This window comes from Bemisia tabaci, chromosome 3, assembly GCF_918797505.1.
Source record: "Bemisia tabaci chromosome 3, PGI_BMITA_v3".
Taxonomy (NCBI): domain Eukaryota; kingdom Metazoa; phylum Arthropoda; class Insecta; order Hemiptera; family Aleyrodidae; genus Bemisia; species Bemisia tabaci.
In genome coordinates, this window is record NC_092795.1 from 14,141,308 (window position 1) to 14,163,824 (window position 22,517).

Below are 22,517 nucleotides of genomic sequence, written 5' to 3' on the forward strand. Positions count from 1 at the left end.
ACCCCCCCTTTGTGATACCTCATTCGAAAGATAATAAAAAAAGAAAATTTTTGGCGCAAACCGCAGGTCAAAATGTTCATTTTTGACAAAATGGCGGCCGGTCAAAGTTCAAAATGGCGGAAATTTGGCATCTCCGTTGTTTATTGACAGATTGGTGTGAAACTCGGAATTCTAGGGTTTTTTGAGATGAGAAAAACGATTCTGGCATTGGTTTTCCAGAAAAGTCAGTCTTTTGCAAAATGGCGGCGGACAAAATGGCGGCCTAGAGCGGGAAGTGGATATTTAGGCTGCATATCGTTGGATTTGCATAAAACTTGGTATCCGGGGGTATTTCGGCACGAGAAGAACGAATCTTTCATTGGATATCTGAAATTTTGACAAATTCCAAAATGGCGGCGGAAAAATCGGGAAATCAGTTTTACGGCTCTTTACCGATGGATTAGCATGAAATTATTTGATATTTCAAGAATCTAATGAAATATTCCTTTTAATCCAGCCAAAAACCGCCAGGATATCGAATTTCATGCAAATCCATCGGTAAACAGCCGTAAAACTGATTTCCCGCAATTTTTCCGCCGCCATTTTGGAATTTGTCAAAATTTCAGATATCCAATGAAAGATTCGTTCTTCTCGTGCCAAAATACCCCCGGATACCAAGTTTTCATGCAAATCCAACGATATGCAGCCTAAATATCCACTTCCCGCTCTAGGCCGCCATTTTGTCCGCCGCCATTTTGCAAAAGACTGACTTTTCTGGAAAACCAATGCCAGAATCGTTTTTCTCATCTCAAAAAACCCTAGAATTCCGAGTTTCACACCAATCTGTCAATAAACAACGGAGATGCCAAATTTCCGCCATTTTGAACTTTGACCGGCCGCCATTTTGTCAAAAATGAACATTTTGACCTGCGGTTTGCGCCAAAAATTTTCTTTTTTTATTATCTTTCGAATGAGGTATCACAAAGGGGGGGTTGCCATTTGAAAAAAAAAAAGTTAGCCCCCGCCCCCCTTAAGGGGGGCCGCCCCCCAAAATTTTGGGGGGACCAAAAAGTTGCTACTTTAGACCGAGGAACATTCCCAAAGTTTCAAACTTCTATCTCAATTTGGAAAAAAGTTACAGGGGTGGTCAGTGACTTTTGGATAACCCTGTATACTACGCATAAGGATGGTGCAGTTCCGTAAGATCCCATGTTAAAATCCGTGGGCGATTTCGGGTGATTGTGGCGCAGTAGAGCGCTCTTGTAGCGGGGTTTGGAACTAGAAAATTCGGATATTCACTGCTCTGACCGATAGAGTGCGCTAGCGTCTCGGGGCCAGGGTGGACCGCTTGGTAACCCGCCAGGTTTGAATCTCTAATCTTTTCCCCAGCCCCAACCAAGATTCCAAAATTGAAACAGGCAGTACATTCTCCTCCACAATGAACTCTTTGTCATGACTTGGTTGAAAAATTACATAATCATGACGTGAATAGGTGCGCAGTCGTTCACTGCGCACAATATACCAAATTAACGACCAATCAGAAACACGCTTATAAAACGTACACGGCCTGGGGCTTGCACGTGTAACCAAAAGTTACTTTTTCAAACACCCATTTCCTCAAAATAAACCAGTATCTACTTAAATATTACAGAGCTTTAGCAGGACACGAAATGTCATAATAGGTTCCTTTATTCTTGGGATTGATTGAACAACAGTTACCAGTACCCTATACGGTCTCCACATTTAATTATAACGATGCAAAAATTCAACTACGCTCCCGCCACGAGGAGGCTTTAAAATAACCCAGGATGCAATGGGACTAGCATCTAGATTCACCGGCCGCCTTGAGGGGTATTCCAATGAGCCCGCTATAGCATAGCGCGCTCAAAAGAGGCTCGAATACGTCTCTCTCGTCTTCGGCTGTGTTGATACTCGATTCTTTCTTCTTTTTTCAGGTTTATGTCTAATTCTTTTTCAGGATAGACGTGCAGACTCACGTCTCAAGCTCGTGCTCGAGCACTGGCTCGGTTCTTTTGGAAATAATGGTGCTTGGATGCGTCCAGCGGCTTTCATATTTTATTTTTTCTTTAATTTCAGAAGCCTATTGATTACTTTAATACGTTCAAATTGCAAATTTTACTCTGCTCGATTAATCGATTTTGAACCTATGAAAATAGCGTAAACTTGTGCTGATTTCCCAAAATTGTCTGAACTCCCCTCCACGTAGGGGATTCCCTACCGGGAAATATCACATTATGCCCCTTTCACCAGCCAAGGATCTACGCCCTCAGGCGCGAGCCAGTCCAACCCTGCTTAAGCCCATGTATCACTGTGACTCTTGAACTGTGACTTCTGAAGTTCAAAAACAAAATTCATCCTGGTGTGAATCTTACCATACTATGAGATTTTAATTCATAAACTAAGGGGTACACTCTCTCATCGCTGCGCGGTCCAACCCTCCGAGGCGCTTCGCGCCTCAGGCATTGTGTATTACGCGCTAATATTATGATTGTAAGTACATATCATAAAGTGTTATTTTCTCCGTATTGTTTACACGAGTGCGTAAGTCATCGGTATGTGCACTCAGCAAATAATTTTACCTACGCTGACATTTTACGGAAGAGAGGCATATTTATAGCCTGAAATGAGTCTGAAAACACATAAGAATATGTTTTAACCATGGTTCATACAGAGATGCACTTACGGCTCTCTTGCGTAACACGGCAATGGGATGGCTTCATCGAAAGAGAAATATAGTAATGGTGATTATTTTAATGGCATTGTGCAGGACTTGACTTTCCGACCCGAGAAAGGCCAGAGGGTAGAGAATGGTGGTACTGGGTTCTTGGAGATTTGTTAGGAGGGCCCGGAGCTAAAGGAAAGGATGTCATGGTATACGTAGGACCCGATGAAATGAATATACATTCAGGTACGTCGATAAGTAATACCTGCATTCAGGCATGGATATAACGGAGTATGTGTTAAAATGGTGGATTCCCATTCGTAGGCTGGCTTATTCGTTGCTCGAAAACTGAGACGAAGGTGTAGGAAAATAAATGCAGCTTAGCTGTATTCAATTCATTTTGAAGACCAGTTCCAAACCGTTTTCCACAGATTATGACTAAGAATTTGAATTTGCTCTGTTTAATTTTATGTTTTTAAAGGTTGCAGAACTAAGAGATGAAAAGTATGGGATTATAAAAGTCTTGATATATTGTGACTCTGGAAAACTCTCATCAAATTTTATTTTATCAGAGAAACACAACTTTTACTATTTAACTGTAAAAGTTTGGAGAATACTTGGCGGCACACTTTGAACCTGCAACATTCCATTAAAAAACATTATTTTTTTTTTATTTACGTCAGTCAAATATTGCATAAAACTATTTGGTCCTTTTATTTAGACAATTTGCAAACAGCGTATAATGCTGCTGACGAAATACAGAGAAAAAAAATCCTCTAGTATACTAAAACTTTGAGGCGATAGGAAAATAATCCACAGTAATAAATATAATTGGATACTAGATTATTCAATTGTATTATTTTTTATTTCATTTTAATTTTTTTTCCACAGGCATGCATCGCATTGTATTTTTGCTGATGGAGCAGTTAGATGGGCGAGTACTATACGAAGGGAAACACTTGGCCTCTACGTAAGCATTGCAAAAATTTAGGTTTAGCACCTCTTTAAAAAATGAGTCCACTTTAATTGGAAGATTTTAGAAGACAAATTATCTGTTCAAGGGTTTCTAAGATTTTAGGAGCAGGGCTGAAAGGTTTATTTGGGCTTGCTTTGATACTTAGGACTGCAGTTGAAGGAAGCTTCAGCAAATAAAAGAACAGACTCAGCTTGAAGGGGATTTTTGCTAAAGTTTCCGCGTGAATACAAACGGACCAATTATGAATGCGTGATGATTCGAAGAAGAATTGGACTGCATGTTTTAATGAGGAACTACCTTTTCTGGCTCATTCATAAAATCACCTGTCTGCATAGGGAAACTAAAAGCACATACGATTTTTCTAATATTATAGTGAGAAACTGTAGCTCCTAATTTAAACATGCAGTCCATTCGCACCACCCCTAGGATTTGTATTTGAAGTAAGCCCCTATCTGACTTGTATTGTGAGTCCTATAGCCTGATTTTTTTAAAAAAATACTACTAGCGTAGATGAACCCCTCTCGTTCGAAAGCTTGATTTTTCCCGTTCGATAAGGTTTCTAGTCATCAAAATACCATACAACAGAAAACTGAAATAAATCATTGGAATCGATTTCATGAGTACCTACTACCTAGGACCTCTTGCAAAGGCAAAATCACTTGTCAGCTCACGATTGAATCGGTCAGTTACAAAAGGGCTCAGGCGCCAGATACAAAAATACGAAAAAAACAGTAGAAACTGTATGAACCAACCCGTTTTAAATTGCAGATTAATTAATAATGTGATTAATTAATTCATCGCTTTAATATTTTAGAGCTCGGAGATGTATAAGGGATCAATTAAAACGGTTATTCTCATTTTGGGCGCTTGAGCCCTTTTGTAACTCATCGATTCAATTTGGATGTCGTCTCTCTTTTTACGAAGGGTTTATACGAGGATAAAATTAGAAAGAAAAAAACTAACACAAAATTTTGTTTTTCAATATGACTGCTCCCACTGTTGCTCCAAAAAAAAATAAAAAATAAAAAATAAAAACGCGTCAGTGCATTTCATTCAATTTTTTGCAAAATAGTCTCCATTGGAAGCTCACGGAGCATTCCAGAAAATGACGTTGATTAATTGTACATTTTTGGAGACTGAAGTTGAAGAAGACTCTGCGGCGCTGAGCCGGGAATCCAAAATGTTTGTGTTTTTTCTATTTTACCATTGGTAGGTGCGTTTTGCCCGGTGGAGTTGTAGTCGATTCCTTAAAATGGCAAAATCCTAATGCAACTACATTCACAGTCACAGGCCTTTATTTTTGCGAGACTGTCTAAGACAAAAATATTCCTTGTGTTAATATGGAATAGACAACGAACTTATTCTATCCTTCGATATGCCCCTCCGCAGCGCATAATCGCACGTATCTTCCGTTTTTCTCCCACAATTGTGTGTTTGAATGATCCTTCGTTTTTCTTTCAGGGCTTGCGAAAGCAGACGATCGTGCCACAATACGACAGAATTCATAGAAAAGTACAATTTAACTGCACCAGTTGCTGGAAATTTTTTCACTTCTGGATTCACAAAATCATCCAAAGACCCTCAAACATCTTGACTACTGACTATTAAAAATGTACGTCCTTCCATTAAGACTATTTATTTAACCCTCTATGACATTAATTTATGTTGGATTTTGGATTCGGGGGATAAAAATCCATGTCGTGGCTTTCGAAAAAATGTTGGTAAACATTTAAAAAAAAAAAAAAATGATAAAAATTTGCAACATCATGCTACAAAAGAATACTTTAGTTTTTGAAAAAAAAATTTAAAAAACACGTTTTCAGAAATGAGTGACCCGATTACATATAGGGTAGTTTCTTTCTTTACTGCTTAGCCGATGCATGATTGCACTCATACCCTCATTGTCAGTATAATTCCTACTTAGTTTTTTGGAGACGATAATGAAAATGACATGCTCAACTTTCGTGAGTTATTCGACAAATGCGTATTACTGTGGTTGCATATCTTTATCAGATGGACAAGCGATTATACATTGCGCTCTAAATTTTTCTCTTTTCGCCGTGACACGAAGACGTAATGTATTCTTTAAAAAAAAATTCATATGGCCTTTCAATTTATTACTTTAAATACATCCTTACAATTTTTGCAGTCAATAAAACATCATTCTACGGCATGTAGTTTTCAAGCTTTGAAAAGTGACAGCACACCGTAAAATAAATAGTCATCGAATTCTTTATGAACCATAAGACACTCTGCCACGGGGGCATAAGACACTTAGCCTTTGATTACAGAAAAATTCTAGAAATTGTCGACGTCAAGTGCGACGACAGTTGTTCTCAGGCCAGGAGTAATTCAACTCTCACAATCAAAGAGAGAAAGATAAGGAAGCGATAGTCCGCACCAGAAACACGTGGGAATCATCATTGATGGGCAACGGTAAGGCAACTCTGTAGTCTTGTGATTCATTTTTTCATATTTCAGCCATTTCGAGATATCTGGTAAAATCGCGCGTTAGGTCAACTCTATTGATTCCGATGTAATTCAGAATATTTGTGACTTTTTCTCGTATAACATGTGCAAGATGGGGCGACAAAAAGTATCACTCACTGGGAACCTTAATTGGAAATTTCGTAGAGTCTAATGGATCAATTCTCCCAAAAATTCGAATTCGGTACCTTTTTGCTCCCGCTTCGGAGACACTGATGTGGTTCAAAATTGAACGATTGTTTCCAATTGTTTCTCCTTTTTTCGGCAAAGTTTCTAGCATTCGATCAGATAAAATTTACTCATTCGCCTGCTCTGAACCTATTTTAATTTAGAAAATATGCTTTCTGGAATCTTATGCATTTTACTTCTTTGTCACTACTCGGAGGGAACTTCCCGCCCGGAAATCAAAGTAGGTAAATTAGAACCCGATACAATCAAACAGTTGGTGACAGATCACAAATTGTCCCGGATGTGATCGATGTTGCGCACCCCAAACATGCAATTAAGGTACGTTGAATATTTATACGCATCAGCCATTGAGTACAATAGAGTCCCAATGTACTGAGGCGCCGATGAAGTCAATCCATGAACGGGCCATTCTGAGTTCCTGAGAACCATCTGGGAACCAACCGTTCGGCATTTTATGACACAGCGGCTTATGGGATAATCGCTGGCTGCGAGTGGTTTTCGGGATTCATTCATTTAAAGCAATCATTATTCCCGCGAATTTTGGCAAATTGTGTTCACCGAAGTTATAAAAAATTCAAAAATGTACGACACTCCCGGTTTTTATAAAATAAATTTTATACCTGTATTTTCTGAGTGAAGACCGGAGCTGGGAGTGCTGGGACCCCGCGCATACGGAATCGCCAGTCGCCGCACACTAGTCTCAGTAGTACTGGACAAAACAGCCTCAAAAAGTTTCTTCATCGGCGCTCCACAATATTGCAACTCTATTGTACTCTATGACATCAGCATGCTTCACGCCTATCATAATTAATGTATTAGTTGTACAGAGACGGCACAAAAAATAAAACACCTATCAATGTTTGAAAAATATGAAGTGAAATGAGCCCTCACTTCGAGCAAATGGCAAAAGACGCTATTAATGGAAAACTAATGACCCTTGGAGAATAGAAAATCCTACACAAAACACTTACACAACCGGTAATTAATTCACCAATGCCTCAGTTTACCCACTAAAGCATTGCAAGATTCAGGTGGCTCACAGTGGATTGAGTCAATAGGAGAGGTCGGACGAAATTTGGAAACTAAAAAAGCTTTAACTTCGTTTTATACACAATTTTGAGGTTCTAAAAATGGTTCCATTGGTTTCCTCGTGAAATTTTCATTTTGAGGCTCCTCTTAAAATTTCAAATGTGACGAAATAAACATCAAAAGTTGCAGCTTCAGCCAAAAATGTTATGTCCGACCTCTCTTTTTGACTCGATCCACTGTGTGGTCATAAAAACTATGATTCTAAACCTTTAGGAGTATTAGGCTACAACTAAGTGAAGGATACTGATAAAAGTAAGTAAGTAACGTTTTGAGCGCACTTGCAAACTGTGAATACTTTCATATTTTCACACTTAACCGTAAACAATATATTCCTATAATCTTCTACTTAGCAGTCAGCAATTTTCAAAGGAGAGATTTAAAAATCTCTTTAAAATTCACATCGTTTATTCAGAATCGTATCTTCAGAAAACAACTTTCACTCGACCTCATCGACTTTTCCCTCTTCCTAGCGTTTCTAATTTCTAGTGTTGGCAGGTTCACTGGTTGCATGGAATCACAGCCAAATTCGGAAATACGTTGGTTCCTGAGGATCTTCGCAAATCACCATTCCTCATCAAATGGCCAATCGAGAAGGGTGCTGTATATTTGTTGATGATGGTTGGTTAGTTTCTTACTTTCAGAAGGTCTATTGAATATGAACTATCAAACATTATGTTATTAGCTCATTTTACTAAAGCAAGAAAAAAGAGAGAAAAAGTACGTTCTTCAGTGGGAATTGCACGGTTTGGCTCACAACATTGATAGAGTTGAGCTTTGATCGACAAAAAATGGGAAGCTGCGAAAAGTAAAGTGATACTGGGCGAGCTGTCCTTATAAAGCTTTACTCTATCCTCTGACCGGTTGAAAATGTCTGCCGGTATCTGTTAAATTTTTTTTAAGGCAAACTTGTTGATCGACAAGAGCATGAGAGCAATTTTCTAAGGATGGTTTAACCTCCACTTTCCTGGGAAGGGTCTGGGTCTTCTCAGTATAAAGGGAAACGGCCTCGAAAAATTTGCAGCCAAAATTTTAACCAATAATTCTCAGAAATTCATCTTGCTTTTAAGCGTGCCAGTAGGGCTCGCTTTTTGAAATCACTCGGATGTACCATAGTACAGCACACAGATCAACCAATGCTATTCAACGGGTCGTCCAAATACTTTTTTCCTCGCACCCGTTTCTTTGTCTTTGAACCATTACACTGTCAAGCCCTGATGGTCTTTTACCAAAAAATCTAATGAACTGCTAATTGGAAACCCTTGAGAACATTTTTCTGTCAAAACCGTATTATTCAATTTGACAGAAACCTCATAGGAGCTTTCTTACGCTCGGAGGACTCAACTCTAGAACCTTCTTTCCCGCCAAAACTCTATAGCCAATGAGCGTCTTGCACTGTAAGTGCAATCTGTGATGAGCCTCGTGACTCATTATACTATGTACTAACCATGGCCCCTGCCGAAATCCACTTAAACCACTACAGTTATCTCGCGATATAGCTTTGGGTGTCCGGTTTCGAGCAAGGCAATAAAAGACGGCGAGGCGATTAACCGATTAACCATTCACCGTGATGCCAGGATCCACCAAATTTTCTCAAAAATTGTTTTCCGTCTATTTAGCGAGTTTTTCTTTACTTTCCGTTGAAGTACAAATAAAAAGAGAACAACAGATTTGTACAAATCGGCCGAATAGGAGAGAAGTTACAGTTCGAAATCCAAAGAGATTAACTGAACGCGATTTCGATGCACGGCAGTTCGCCCAAATCACGGTCGTGCGCAAATGCCGCATATCAGCTTAAAATCAAGATAATTGGACGGAATCTTTAAAATTAATTTACATTCAACGTTCATGAATCAATATTTTCTCCCAAATTTAGCAAAAAGTACCAATTGATGCAAAAAGCAAAGACGTGAAAATAAGAGGTATTTGTCCAACATTTCAGTTATTCGGCACGCTTTTCCAACATACTCATGTTGGATTTTTTCTTCTTGTTTTCTTTTTTCAATTGCATTATGCAATGAGGCGAGCCAGTGTATTAGTTTGAAGGATTTCCTGTGGTGTAAATTTACGGGGTGGAGGCTGGGTTTAGACGATACTATATTTAAAACTCTAGATGCTCATGGCAAAATACCCTTGAATGGGCCAAGTAACTATCGACGATGAAACCACCAAACCACGTATCTCGGTTTGCGACGTCGCAGACTTCCTGTCATACTTTATTTTTTAAATGAAAAACTACTTAACATCCAGTCTTGAAAATTTCTGTGATTTTTCCTCTTTGTGCGGAGAAAATTCCGTGAAAATTTCAAGGAATGATATTGATTTGGTCTACTTCAAAAAAATAAAATGTGAGCGTAGATTTTTAAACACCGCAAACGAGATACGTGGTTTGGTAGTTTCACCGTCGATATGCATCTGCATTCTTTTTTCTCTCATAGATCCTGACGTACCATCCAGGAAAAACCACACGTTGCGAGAATGGAATCACTGGATGTTCGTGAACATGCCAGCGTATCCGTTGATGCTGTTCGGGGATACGCTTGTAGAATATGTAGGACCGGATCCTCTGGAGGGCACAGGTTCGATTTAAACAAGATGCAATACTAATCTGCTTCTCCAGTCAATAGGTATTGATTTAAAAAAAAAAAAAAAAAAAAAAAACCTCTTTCCACTTTTCATGGTATTTTCATTCGAATTGTTTGCTTAGAAAAATGTCTAATCGAGCAAAAAAAAAAAAACAAGCGGGAAAGTTCTAATACTGTCGTATTAGAAAAGCGCTCAGGTGTTAGTCAATGTATTTAGTGAAGAAAGGAAGTATAAACTCCGTCGACTTGGCTGGGTAATGGAAATAAAACATCAGCTGATAGCAAACAAAGGTTACCAAGGAAACCGTAAACGCGTTTTTTCGTTTCCCGAAAATGATAGTCACCGTTGAGCTTATCAGGCGCGTTTTTTTAGGCTTCATTTGAGTTCAACGATCAATTTCGATAAGAATTACTCTACCGCTAAGAAATTTTCTTATAGAAAAACGATCGAAACTACCTGCGCATTACGTTAAAAGCGTAAAATACAGTTTTCACAGCTTTATTTATTTTAAAACTGGACCCCCCCCCCCCCCAAAAGCCTACACATCGATGAGCTGGTGCGCCATTTAAACGAATTAGCACTAGTATACTAGTACTCTAGAGGCAAGTCGAAATCAAAAAGCGCTGCCTATCGGCTGAGCACTTAAAAGATTGCCCTATCATCAAAAGTGTTTGTACAAGCAGCCGAGGTATTAATCCTTGTTTGTGTGAGTGTCGGCGTCATAATGTACCTGAGGTTCCTGAATGTGGAGTGCTACTTTTTAAGGGTATGCTAATCGACTTGAGGGCAACAAAACGATCACTATCCATACCATTGATCCAAAATCTCAATTTTATTCTTGCAGGATTCCACAGATATATTTTTCTCATATTCAAACAGCCGGGAAATTTAACATTCAACGAACCAGTTTTGAAGCATGAGTAGGTATATTTCATATTATACCTTTTTTGTTTTAATTTGTAGATATTTAATACTCCGAAGGGTGAAAAGAAGCGAAATGATGAGTTAGTGGTTTATCTCAGTTTTTTATCCAAGACACATTCTTACGATATAAATATAATTTCCAGGAAATAGTGCGTGGTTGTTTTCTGTTTTACTTATTTAGTGTTGGCTATGTTCAGCGTTGCAAGTTGATGAGACAACGAGTGTGTTTATTACTTAGATGTCTATTAATGATCAGAATGTGATGACGCAACCCTGCTTTTGCTTACCCCTACAGACGAAACAATACTTCAAGGGGACACTTTTTCAACGAGAAAATTTGCGAACAAATACAAGTTAGGAGATCCAATCGCAATAAACTTTTTTATCGCAGAATGGAGACAAAACTCATCAACGGGTGACTCATTATACTATGTATTAACCATGGCCCCTGCCGAAATCCACTTAAACCACTACAGTTATCTCGCGATATAGCTTTGGGTGTCCGGTTTCGAGCAAGGCAATAAAAGACGGCGAGGCGATTAACCGATTAACCATTCACCGTGATGCCAGGATCCACCAAATTTTCTCAAAAATTGTTTTCCGTCAATTTAGCGAGTTTTTCTTTACTTTCCGTTGAAGTACAAATAAAAAGAGACCTAATTTGTACAAATCGGCCGAATAGGAGAGAAGTTACAGTTTGAAATCCAAAGAGATTAACTGAACGCGATTTCGATGCACGGCAGTTCGCCCAAATCACGGTCGTGCGCAAATGCCGCATATCAGCTTAAAATCAAGATAATTGGACGGAATCTTTAAAATTAATTTACATTCAACGTTCATGAATCAATATTTTCTCCCAAATTTAGCAAAAAGTACCAATTGATGCAAAAAGCAAAGACGTGAAAATAAGAGGTATTTGTCCAACATTTCAGTTATTCGGCACGCTTTTCCAACATACTCATGTTGGATTTTTTCTTCTTGTTTTCTTTTTTCAATTGCATTATGCAATGAGGCGAGCCAGTGTATTAGTTTGAAGGATTTCCTGTGGTGTAAATTTACGGGGTGGAGGCTGGGTTTAGACGATACTATATTTAAAACTCTAGATGCTCATGGCAAAATACCCTTGAATGGGCCAAGTAACTATCGACGATGAAACCACCAAACCACGTATCTCGGTTTGCGACGTCGCAGACTTCCTGTCATACTTTATTTTTTAAATGAAAAACTACTTAACATCCAGTCTTGAAAATTTCTGTGATTTTTCCTCTTTGTGCGGAGAAAATTCCGTGAAAATTTCAAGGAATGATATTGATTTGGTCTACTTCAAAAAAATAAAATGTGAGCGTAGATTTTTAAACACCGCAAACGAGATACGTGGTTTGGTAGTTTCACCGTCGATATGCATCTGCATTCTTTTTTCTCTCATAGATCCTGACGTACCATCCAGGAAAAACCACACGTTGCGAGAATGGAATCACTGGATGTTCGTGAACATGCCAGCGTATCCGTTGATGCTGTTCGGGGATACGCTTGTAGAATATGTAGGACCGGATCCTCTGGAGGGCACAGGTTCGATTTAAACAAGATGCAATACTAATCTGCTTCTCCAGTCAATAGGTATTGATTTAAAAAAAAAAAAAAAAAAAAAAAACCTCTTTCCACTTTTCATGGTATTTTCATTCGAATTGTTTGCTTAGAAAAATGTCTAATCGAGCAAAAAAAAAAAAACAAGCGGGAAAGTTCTAATACTGTCGTATTAGAAAAGCGCTCAGGTGTTAGTCAATGTATTTAGTGAAGAAAGGAAGTATAAACTCCGTCGACTTGGCTGGGTAATGGAAATAAAACATCAGCTGATAGCAAACAAAGGTTACCAAGGAAACCGTAAACGCGTTTTTTTCGTTTCCCGAAAATGATAGTCACCGTTGAGCTTATCAGGCGCGTTTTTTTTAGGCTTCATTTGAGTTCAACGATCAATTTCGATAAGAATTACTCTACCGCTAAGAAATTTTCTTATAGAAAAACGATCGAAACTACCTGCGCATTACGTTAAAAGCGTAAAATACAGTTTTCACAGCTTTATTTATTTTAAAACTGGACCCCCCCCCCCCCCCCAAAAGCCTACACATCGATGAGCTGGTGCGCCATTTAAACGAATTAGCACTAGTATACTAGTACTCTAGAGGCAAGTCGAAATCAAAAAGCGCTGCCTATCGGCTGAGCACTTAAAAGATTGCCCTATCATCAAAAGTGTTTGTACAAGCAGCCGAGGTATTAATCCTTGTTTGTGTGAGTGTCGGCGTCATAATGTACCTGAGGTTCCTGAATGTGGAGTGCTACTTTTTAAGGGTATGCTAATCGACTTGAGGGCAACAAAACGATCACTATCCATACCATTGATCCAAAATCTCAATTTTATTCTTGCAGGATTCCACAGATATATTTTTCTCATATTCAAACAGCCGGGAAATTTAACATTCAACGAACCAGTTTTGAAGCATGAGTAGGTATATTTCATATTATACCTTTTTTGTTTTAATTTGTAGATATTTAATACTCCGAAGGGTGAAAAGAAGCGAAATGATGAGTTAGTGGTTTATCTCAGTTTTTTATCCAAGACACATTCTTACGATATAAATATAATTTCCAGGAAATAGTGCGTGGTTGTTTTCTGTTTTACTTATTTAGTGTTGGCTATGTTCAGCGTTGCAAGTTGATGAGACAACGAGTGTGTTTATTACTTAGATGTCTATTAATGATCAGAATGTGATGACGCAACCCTGCTTTTGCTTACCCCTACAGACGAAACAATACTTCAAGGGGACACTTTTCAACGAGAAAATTTGCGAACAAATACAAGTTAGGAGATCCAATCGCAATAAACTTTTTTATCGCAGAATGGAGACAAAACTCATCAACGGGTAGTGATGATTACAGTTACGATGCATATCGAGTGAACGGAGAATTACCTCACCAGTTTAAAAATTTAACCTATTTTGACAAAGATAAAAATGGTGATGATAATGATGATGATAATGATTATCATCATCATGATGACCACGAATGACGGTGAGGATGAGGATCTCGATTCTTCAAGCTGAGGAAGACGGATGATCCAACCGCATTTCTCGAAAATTCCATGTGGATCTATTTTGAATTTACGTAGATCAAAGTGTCTCTAATTAACGGCTGTATCCGAATTGCGTCCCTGGACATTCCAAATTGCGTCCCGAGCTCTATCCGAAATGCGTCCGGCGCATACATCGGGAAGGTGGCAACACCGCATTTGAAAGGCGATGTCAATCGATAATGATCGAACATGTTCAGTGAAAAATTCCCGGTGTTTTTTAAAAGTTAGTATTGATGGCTAAATTATTAAATCTAATACGAAACACAATCACCAAAAAACTTGACGACAACGTTTTGGACCAAAAGTCAGCAACTCTGAAAGAAAGCAGCAGCAGACATTTTTTTCCAGTAAGAAAGTAATTTTTCAAGTGAAACTACAGAGACAAAAGGGCCCTTTACACCCTGGATGATTTGCTTTTCCAGTTTAAGACGAGACTCTCTTGATCACCATTCGCCAAACCGTTTTTGTAATATGGGAACTTTATGTCAACCGAAGCCTACCATTCACCGCTCTATTCCTATTTATTTTATTCTGCTTTCCGGACATTGGTATCAACATGAGAAAAAGGTGAGCAGCGTTGTCATTTACACCTTTTCCTTAAGAATTAAATGGACGTGATCTGGGACGCAGTTCGGAGAGTCCCGCCGGACGCAATTCGGAGTCTTCGGGACGGAATCCGGACTCACCCTAATTAACAGATGACAGGTAAAAAATAAGAGAAATCCTGTAATATTGTGTTGAAATTGAGTGTGATGAAGAATGTTACGCAAGGACAAAAGCTTATACAGGGTTATTCAAAAGTTACGCACCACTGGCCGTAACTTTAGTTCTAATTATCATATCGATTTGCGGTTTGTGGCGTCCTTCCTCATATCGAGGGGGAAACTTTTTGAGGTACTTTTCAGTTCTTTCACCCCCCCCCCCCCCAGGGGGAGGTGGAGCAACTCAAGAATGTCAAATGGCAACCCCCATCATGTGATACATCGTTAGAAAGAGCATGAAAAAAGAAATTTTTGGCGCAAACTGGAAGTCGATCTGACCCCCCTGTCAAAAGTTAGGGGGGTCCAAAGGTTATTTAGGGGGTCCGTACCCTCATTTTTTAGAGTAGCTTCGGCGGCTCTTGGACATACCGTTTCTCTTTTCAAAGAGTCCTCGAATACTCCAAGTCTGATACCGAAGTCTTCATATTGCCCCCGGGCCACCACAGCCCCCCCGTAGGGGGGGATGGGCCTGTTACAATGAAACATTGCATTAAAATGCGAAAAGTCACAGAAGAGCTTCAAACTTAGCATCAAATCCAAGTGGAACTTCTTGCCAATGTTAACGCAAACGCAGCCTGCGACTTTAAAGTGAGTTTTCAAAACTCTTAGCCCCCTGCCCCCCCCCCTCATTTTTGGTTGCAGAGCGGGTAAAAACCGGGAAATTCACTACAAATAATGCCCGAAACTAATGTCCAACTTGAGGAGGACCCTTGAAACGTTGCGATCAGTCGGAGCATTGAAGTACAATGACTGCCACCCCCTTAAAGTACGGAAACATCCAAAAGTCCCCCGCTGCCCCCCTCATTTTTCGTTGCGGAGCGGGTAAAAACCGGGAAAATCGCCAGAAATGATGCCCGAAACCACTGTAGAACTTGACGAGAACCCTTGAAATGTTGCGCTCAGTCGGAGAACTGCAACACAGGAACTGCCGCCCACTTTAAGGACGGAAACATCCATAAAACCCCCGCTGCCCCCCTCTTTTTTCGTTGCAGAGCTGGTAGGAACCGGGGTATCATTTCTGGCGAATTTCCCGGTTTTTACCAGCTCTGCAACGAAAAAAGAGGGGGGCAGCGGGGGTTTTATGGATGTTTCCGTCCTTAAAGTGGGCGGCAGTTCCTGTGTTGCAGTTCTCCGACTGAGCGCAACGTTTCAAGGGTTCTCGTCAAGTTCTACAGTGGTTTCGGGCATCATTTCTGGCGATTTTCCCGGTTTTTACCCGCTCCGCAACGAAAAATGAGGGGGGCAGCGGGGGAGTTTTGGATGTTTCCGTACTTTAAGGGGGTGGCAGTCATTGTACTTCAATGCTCCGACTGATCGCAACGTTTCAAGGGTCCTCCTCAAGTTGGACATTATAGTTTCGGGCATTATTTGTAGTGAATTTCCCGGTTTTTACCCGCTCTGCAACCAAAAATGAGGGGGGGGGGCAGGGGGCTAAGAGTTTTGAAAACTCACTTTAAAGTCGCAGGCTGCGTTTGCGTTAACATTGGCAAGAAGTTCCACTTGGATTTGATGCTAAGTTTGAAGCTCTTCTGTGACTTTTCGCATTTTAATGCAATGTTTCATTGTAACAGGCCCATCCTCCCCTACGGGGGGGCTGTGGTGGCCCGGGGGCAATATGAAGACTTCGGTATCAGACTTGGAGTATTCGAGGACTCTTTGAAAAGAGAAACGGTATGTCCAAGAGCCGCCGAAGCTACTCTAAAAAATGAGGGTACGGACCCCCTAAATAACCTTTGGACCCCCCTAACTTTTGACAGGGGGGTCAGATCGACTTCCAGTTTGCGCCAAAAATTTCTTTTTTCATGCTCTTTCTAACGATGTATCACATGATGGGGGTTGCCATTTGACATTCTTGAGTTGCTTCACCTCCCCCTGGGGGGGGGGGGGTGAAGAACTGAAAAGTACCTCAAAAAGTTTCCCCCTCGATATGAGGAAGGACGCCACAAACCGGGGGAATCTAACGTCAATTTTTTAGCTTCGGTTTTTATTTTTATTTTCGTTCTTAGTTTTAAGCACCTGATGATGACTTCTACAGAAGTCGAAATGGCCATTGTGTAAGAGTGACAACCGAGGAAAAAATTCATCGGGCGAAAAAGAAAAGTAAGTGTCAATCACGTAGTTCCCGATTAAGAAACAAAGGATTAGTAAAAATTTTCTTTTTTCATGCTATTTCTAACGATGTATCACATGATGGGGGTTGCCATTTGAAATTTTTGAGTTGCCCCCCGCCCCCCTCCCCCTGGGGGGTGGAACGAAGAATTTCATTCTCCGTTTTAAGTTTTTCCCCTTCTTTTGTAGACCAAAATAGCGACAAATGTGTCACGGCTTGGCGACACCGCGCCACGACGCCCGGTGACGGTACATCAGCTGTTTGAATAATGAAAAGAAATGGAATACTGTTTCTCCTTTTTTTCTCTCTCGAAGATAACTGCGAAATCAGGGTTTTCCGTAGATTTACCCATAACGAAAAATTGTAAAAAATTCTAAACTACTATAAACTTCTGTAGGAAATTTTCCTACATCCATTTCTGTAAATTTTATATTTTAATTAATTTTTCTTGTAACAAAAATTTTGCAACGAATGTCGAGATCGTCTTTCAATAGCTTCAAATCAATCTGATAGCCCTCTAAGCCAAACATTGTTCATCACCCTCCCCTTTCCGGAGGGTCACCTCTTCTCTGATCTGTCTAACTCTTTCTCGACTCGAGGTGCACGTTAGTGAGTAGCATCTCGTCGAGCCCTCTGTCCATTTCACTTTCCTCTTTTCTCTTCTTCTGTGCTGAGGTGCACGTTAGTGAGTAGCATCTCGCCCAGCTTCACTCCTCCTCTTCTCTTACATGTATCCTGCAATTTTAAGCCTTGAGGTGCACGTTAGTGAGTGGCATTTCGGCTAAATTATTATTATCCTCATTTTGAGTGTAGGTTGAGTAGGATCCTCACAAATTTAGCTAATAAAAGGACATTCTTTTTGTAAATTTGAGACACGAGATTTTTTATCATTCTTCCCCTTTTCCAAACTTTTTTTTTTAAATTGGCGCCCGAATCCGGGATGCCGGCGAGCACATTCCGGCAACTACAGTAACGTTGGCTTATCTTATACCAGAGGACGTATGTGCCTCTGAAGAAACGGGATTTGCCTCGTTACAGGGGGGGGGCGGGGTGAAGTACTGAAAAGTACCTCAAAAAGTTTCCCCCTCGATATGAGGAAGGACGCCACAAACCGCCAATCGATATGATAATTAGAACTAAAGTTATGGCCAGTGGTGCGTAACTTTTGAATAACTCTGTGTATGATCTGTTTTCCCAGATCAGCATTGTAAGATAGCTTTTTGTGTATAGGTAAGTTCATCTATTTTACGATATTTTCCATTTAACTTAAAGTGCACAACGTAAAAAGTATCATTAAGTCCTGCACTTCCTCGAAAGGACTTATTCCTCAGCTTGATGCAATCTAGCACCACATTTTTACCAATTTTCTTCAACAGCCTCACATTGATAATTTTCCTTTGAATTGCCAGTAGAGATATTTATACAGTGTATATTAATAACTTCTTTTTCGTTGTATATACTTAAGATAATTAAATATAAAATTTGTTAATTTGGAATAATGGTGGTTGTCCCTCTTTCATTTTGTAGTTCCCGACATGAAAGAGCGTAACTGCATGCGAACGTTGTAAAAACTATAGCAAATATTAATTTTACTGATGAGAGGTTTGGCGTTTCTGGATGATTTTTCCCGTGATTGCACGCAAAAAGAAGCTACATTTATAAATGAAATTGCACTTGAGCATATCCTTGGATAAACTGAATTGTTTTTGTAGATATTGCAACCAACTGTTTTGCAATGGAGTTGCAGAAAACAAGTTGGAGTGCCTTAGTGTGGGAGGCGACGAATTCAGTGGCGTGGCGTGCTTTGCGATTTATCGATTGAGCTGCCTGTTGAACCTATGAAAAATGATCGATAAACAGGATGTTCGCAACGAACACCTTAATAATCGATTCTTTGCCATAGCTTCAAATGATTAATATAGATAACAGATAATTCACACCTTGCCACTGGACGGATTGGCATCATTTACTTGATTCTGGTCGGCTTAGGGAAGTTACTGTCCTCATTTGCCAGCTTCATTCACTTAAATGCATTTAAATCAAAATATTATGTATCCAAGACAACATTATGTATTTGTCACCGGGACGTATGTGGAGTTCAGGACTGACATTATATAACCCTGGATAGACCATCAAATTCCGAACCAATGGGCTTGTTGCAAGGTGCGGGGATTTGCAAATTGATGCCTGATTCTTATGGCAAATTTCACGAAAAGAACGATGGCGCTACTAAAAAACCTTGAAATGACCTCTCAAACTCAAAAAAAGCTGTTTTTGGAACCGATCCATTCAAAACGGTCGTTTTTCAACCGCCATACTTGTGATTGGTGGAGCCTATATATTCTGTGCTTGTGACGTGAAATGGTTCGACAGCCATATGGTTTCTTCATCACTTACAATGTATTTTCCCGTAAGGAAATGACAGCCGCTTTTCAAATGCAAATATCGAGTCAATCGATAATTTTTTGTTCAAAATGGAAATCAGAAATGGATTCCTCGTACGTTTAAATGGTTAAAACCTTCATTAGATAAATAAGAACCAACGGGATAAACCCTATTTTTAAGGAAGACTGTCGTAGTCAATGGGGATTGTTTACATCTGCTTAGTGATAACAGACATGGACATTAGCTCAATATTTGGCCATTTTCATGAGTTTTTACTTTTTTGTCACTATTTGGAGGTAAGTTTATTTTGTAAATCAATTGTTTAGTGCCTTAGGATCATGTTAAAAGCTGTAAAGGTATAGGTACTTTGTTACTTATTAATTCAGAACACACTCCGGCAGTCCAACGCTCAAACCATGGATGTTCCTCAATGCGTGTAAATCATTCTTAACTCTTCAACAAACACCTCAATATCATTCAGAACGTTCCCACGTTTTATAAACGTATGTTATTTTAAAATCCCGTGTGTTTTAAATGTAACACTATACAGAAACATTTGAATCAGCTATTACAGAAAGGGCACAATCGACATTTTTTTCGAAATTGAGTTTTTTGCGGTTTTCGCATTAGTGTATGTAGACACATCCTGTAGTGCAGACAGGGCACTATATTCGCATTTTTTATGTGTTATTGACAGGGGTTAAGTTCCTCACGTAGAGCAGAAAGGGCACTGTTGCAGCAATATAGTGCCGTTTCTGCAGTACATGCCCACTGGGTGCGCGCGCATCGGCAGCGGCAACTCGTCGTTTGTTTTGTTTTGATACGATTGAGACGTTAGTTTTGCGTTTCGAAACGACAGTGATCACGCTACACGCTTCACTCACGCTGAAAATGAAAGGAGTGAGAATTGAACCTTGAGTGTAGGAAGTGAGAGGAGCCCTTAACAGGTTGGATGAGGAAGTAGGTAGAAGATTACTACGCTATTGAACTTCAAAGGATACATTTTTTTTTTTTTAAATTTCTTGACTTGAAATAAGCCAGAAATATTTTTAGAATTTACAGAGCTGTGGGCAAACCACATGGTGAAAGTTCGAAATCGCATACCATCAATTGCGACATTGCCAATTTTATTTCGTCTTCTTTTTTTTGTTCTTAAGTATTCTCTATTGAAATTTTGTGTAAATTTTATTCACACCATCAAGATTGTTTTCTGAAAATTTCATGGGGAAATCTCTATTAGTTCTCTTTAAAAAAGTAGTATAAAAAGAGAGCAGAAATTTTTAAACGTAGCAATGGAGATATACAATTTCCAACTTTCGCTATAGACATGCATCATTGCCATACATTTGAGATGAAAAACAAGGGCTAAAATAATTTTCTGGCTTCATTCTATCACTCTTTATGGCTCCTTCCCCCATGTATTACAGAAAGGGCACTAATGCTCTTCCTTCAAGTGTCATTATTTACAATCCAGAAAGAGTATCATGTAAAATTTTTTATGGAAATTGTCAGTCTACTTGGGGGACAAAAGAAAACCTCGAAAAATTTTTTTCCAAAAGCTTATAGTTTACTCAAATCAGTTTTTTGCATTTTCTGAACAGTTAACATTTCTGCAATAGTGCCCTTTCTGCAATATGTGATTCATTTATCGATAAAGTCTGGTAACCGAAGAAGGATCCCTGGATCCTACGTCTACTTTCCTTGCCTCCAGCTAAAACATACCGGTCTCCTCATCTCATCAGTATTGTCAAAGGTAAGTTTTTTTCATCATCAATGATTGATACTATCATTTTGGTGTCTTCAGTGAAGCATTAAAGGGTGAAATAGTAAGAAATAACAATTGACTCGCTACATCCCGGTTTGAGCGTTGGACTGCCGGAGTGTGCTCTGAATTAATAAGTAACAAAGTATACCTTTACAGCTTTTAACATGATCCTAAGGCACTAAACAATTGATTTACAAAATAAGTACATGTCATTTTCAGTAACCTTGTCATCTATTGAGGTAGATCTACCCGTCATCTATGCTAACGTTCACGCATTGTTTACATGCAGTAAATATTCTGATGTTCGGATGAGGCTTGTAATGAACTACGGTAAAATTTTTACAGTTTTTAGAAATCGGAGGACGCATGTTTGCATTGGAAACAATTTTAAAAAATTCCGCGATAAGTGTGTGCATCGTCTTTTACTTGCAATTTTGAAGGGCAAGATCGAATGAAACGTCTAGCTCTTCCTATATCATAGATCGGCGGTGATACTACCAGACCACGTATTTCGTTTGCTGTATGTAAAAATCTCCGCTGCCTCTTAATTTTTTTAAAGGAGAGTAAGTCAATATCAGTTCTTGAAAATTTGACTGAGTTTTCTCAGCACAAAGAAGAAAAAACATGAAAGTTTTCTAGAGTTAACATTTAGTAGTGTTCATTTTCAAAAATAAAGTATGACAGAACGTCTACAACGTTGCAAACTGAGATACGGGGTCTGGTAGTTTCACCCTTGATATGCTCCTACGGGATGGATTCACAGTGACGTTGGTTTATGCACGGAAGGGATAAATAATTAGCCTATTGTAAGTCTAAAACCATCTTGTAAGGCAACCATCACAGAGATTAAAACATTGAAATCCGATTAAAACATTGAAATCCGATTAAAACTAACTGAACATCTCCTACAGTTCCGCTCCACTTCGGAAATACGAAATTTGCGAAGGAACATTTGTAAATGCTTGATAATTCAGTGAGAACGCTCTAAAAATGTGTGCAATATTTTTATCTGTTTTAGTCGCAATGATGTTCGCCGAACTTGCTTCTCGACGAGGAAGTTTTGGACACACTATAATCTAACACCATGGGCCTCAAACTTCTTTTTATCCAAATACAATGAAACATTGCCGTTTCCACGAACCCATCGTAAATCTCCTTCAGGGATACTTCCCACAGCAATCCCAACAATTTTTTCCTTTAAGTAACAATATTAGTGTCCACGTGTAAAAGACAGAGACACCATTATCTACTTTATTTATTTATTATTTACTTTATTACTTTCTTCATTATTTACTTTTCTTTGTCCGTTGTAATTTCTCATGACAATAAGAATGAATAAATCAATAAAAATACAGGAAAAAGGATGAAAACTTTAAAACAAATTTAAAAAATGTTAGACACAAGAGAAAAATAAAAATAAAAACTTCTATACAAAAAAAATAAAGATTTAAAAAATTAT

At 39.1% G+C, this 22,517-nt stretch overlaps 1 protein-coding gene across 5 annotated transcripts in view; it reads left to right on the forward strand.

Annotated features, from left to right (window-relative positions):
* The window catches only part of LOC109033264 (protein D3), a 59,509-nt gene extending 37,311 nt beyond the window's left edge, over positions 1-22,198 (forward strand). The window contains exons 3-10 of one of the 5 annotated variants that reach the window (XR_011899470.1): positions 2,768-2,908; positions 3,554-3,632; positions 5,100-5,250; positions 5,930-6,074; positions 6,458-6,632; positions 7,890-8,021; positions 9,839-10,027; positions 10,831-11,062. Coding sequence is in view for 1 of the 5 variants with exons in the window: in XM_019045805.2 (XP_018901350.2) it covers positions 2,768-2,908; positions 3,554-3,632; positions 5,100-5,232 (353 nt within the window). In the remaining 4 variants the exon portion in view is untranslated. Of the gene's footprint in view, positions 1-2,767; positions 2,909-3,553; positions 3,633-5,099; positions 5,264-5,929; positions 6,075-6,457; positions 6,633-7,889; positions 8,022-9,838; positions 10,028-10,830; positions 11,063-22,076 lie in introns of those variants that run through there. The other 4 variants (XR_011899472.1, XR_011899471.1, XR_011899473.1 and 1 more) reach the window with 4 other exon arrangements.
* Positions 22,199-22,517: the final 319 nt, after the last annotated feature.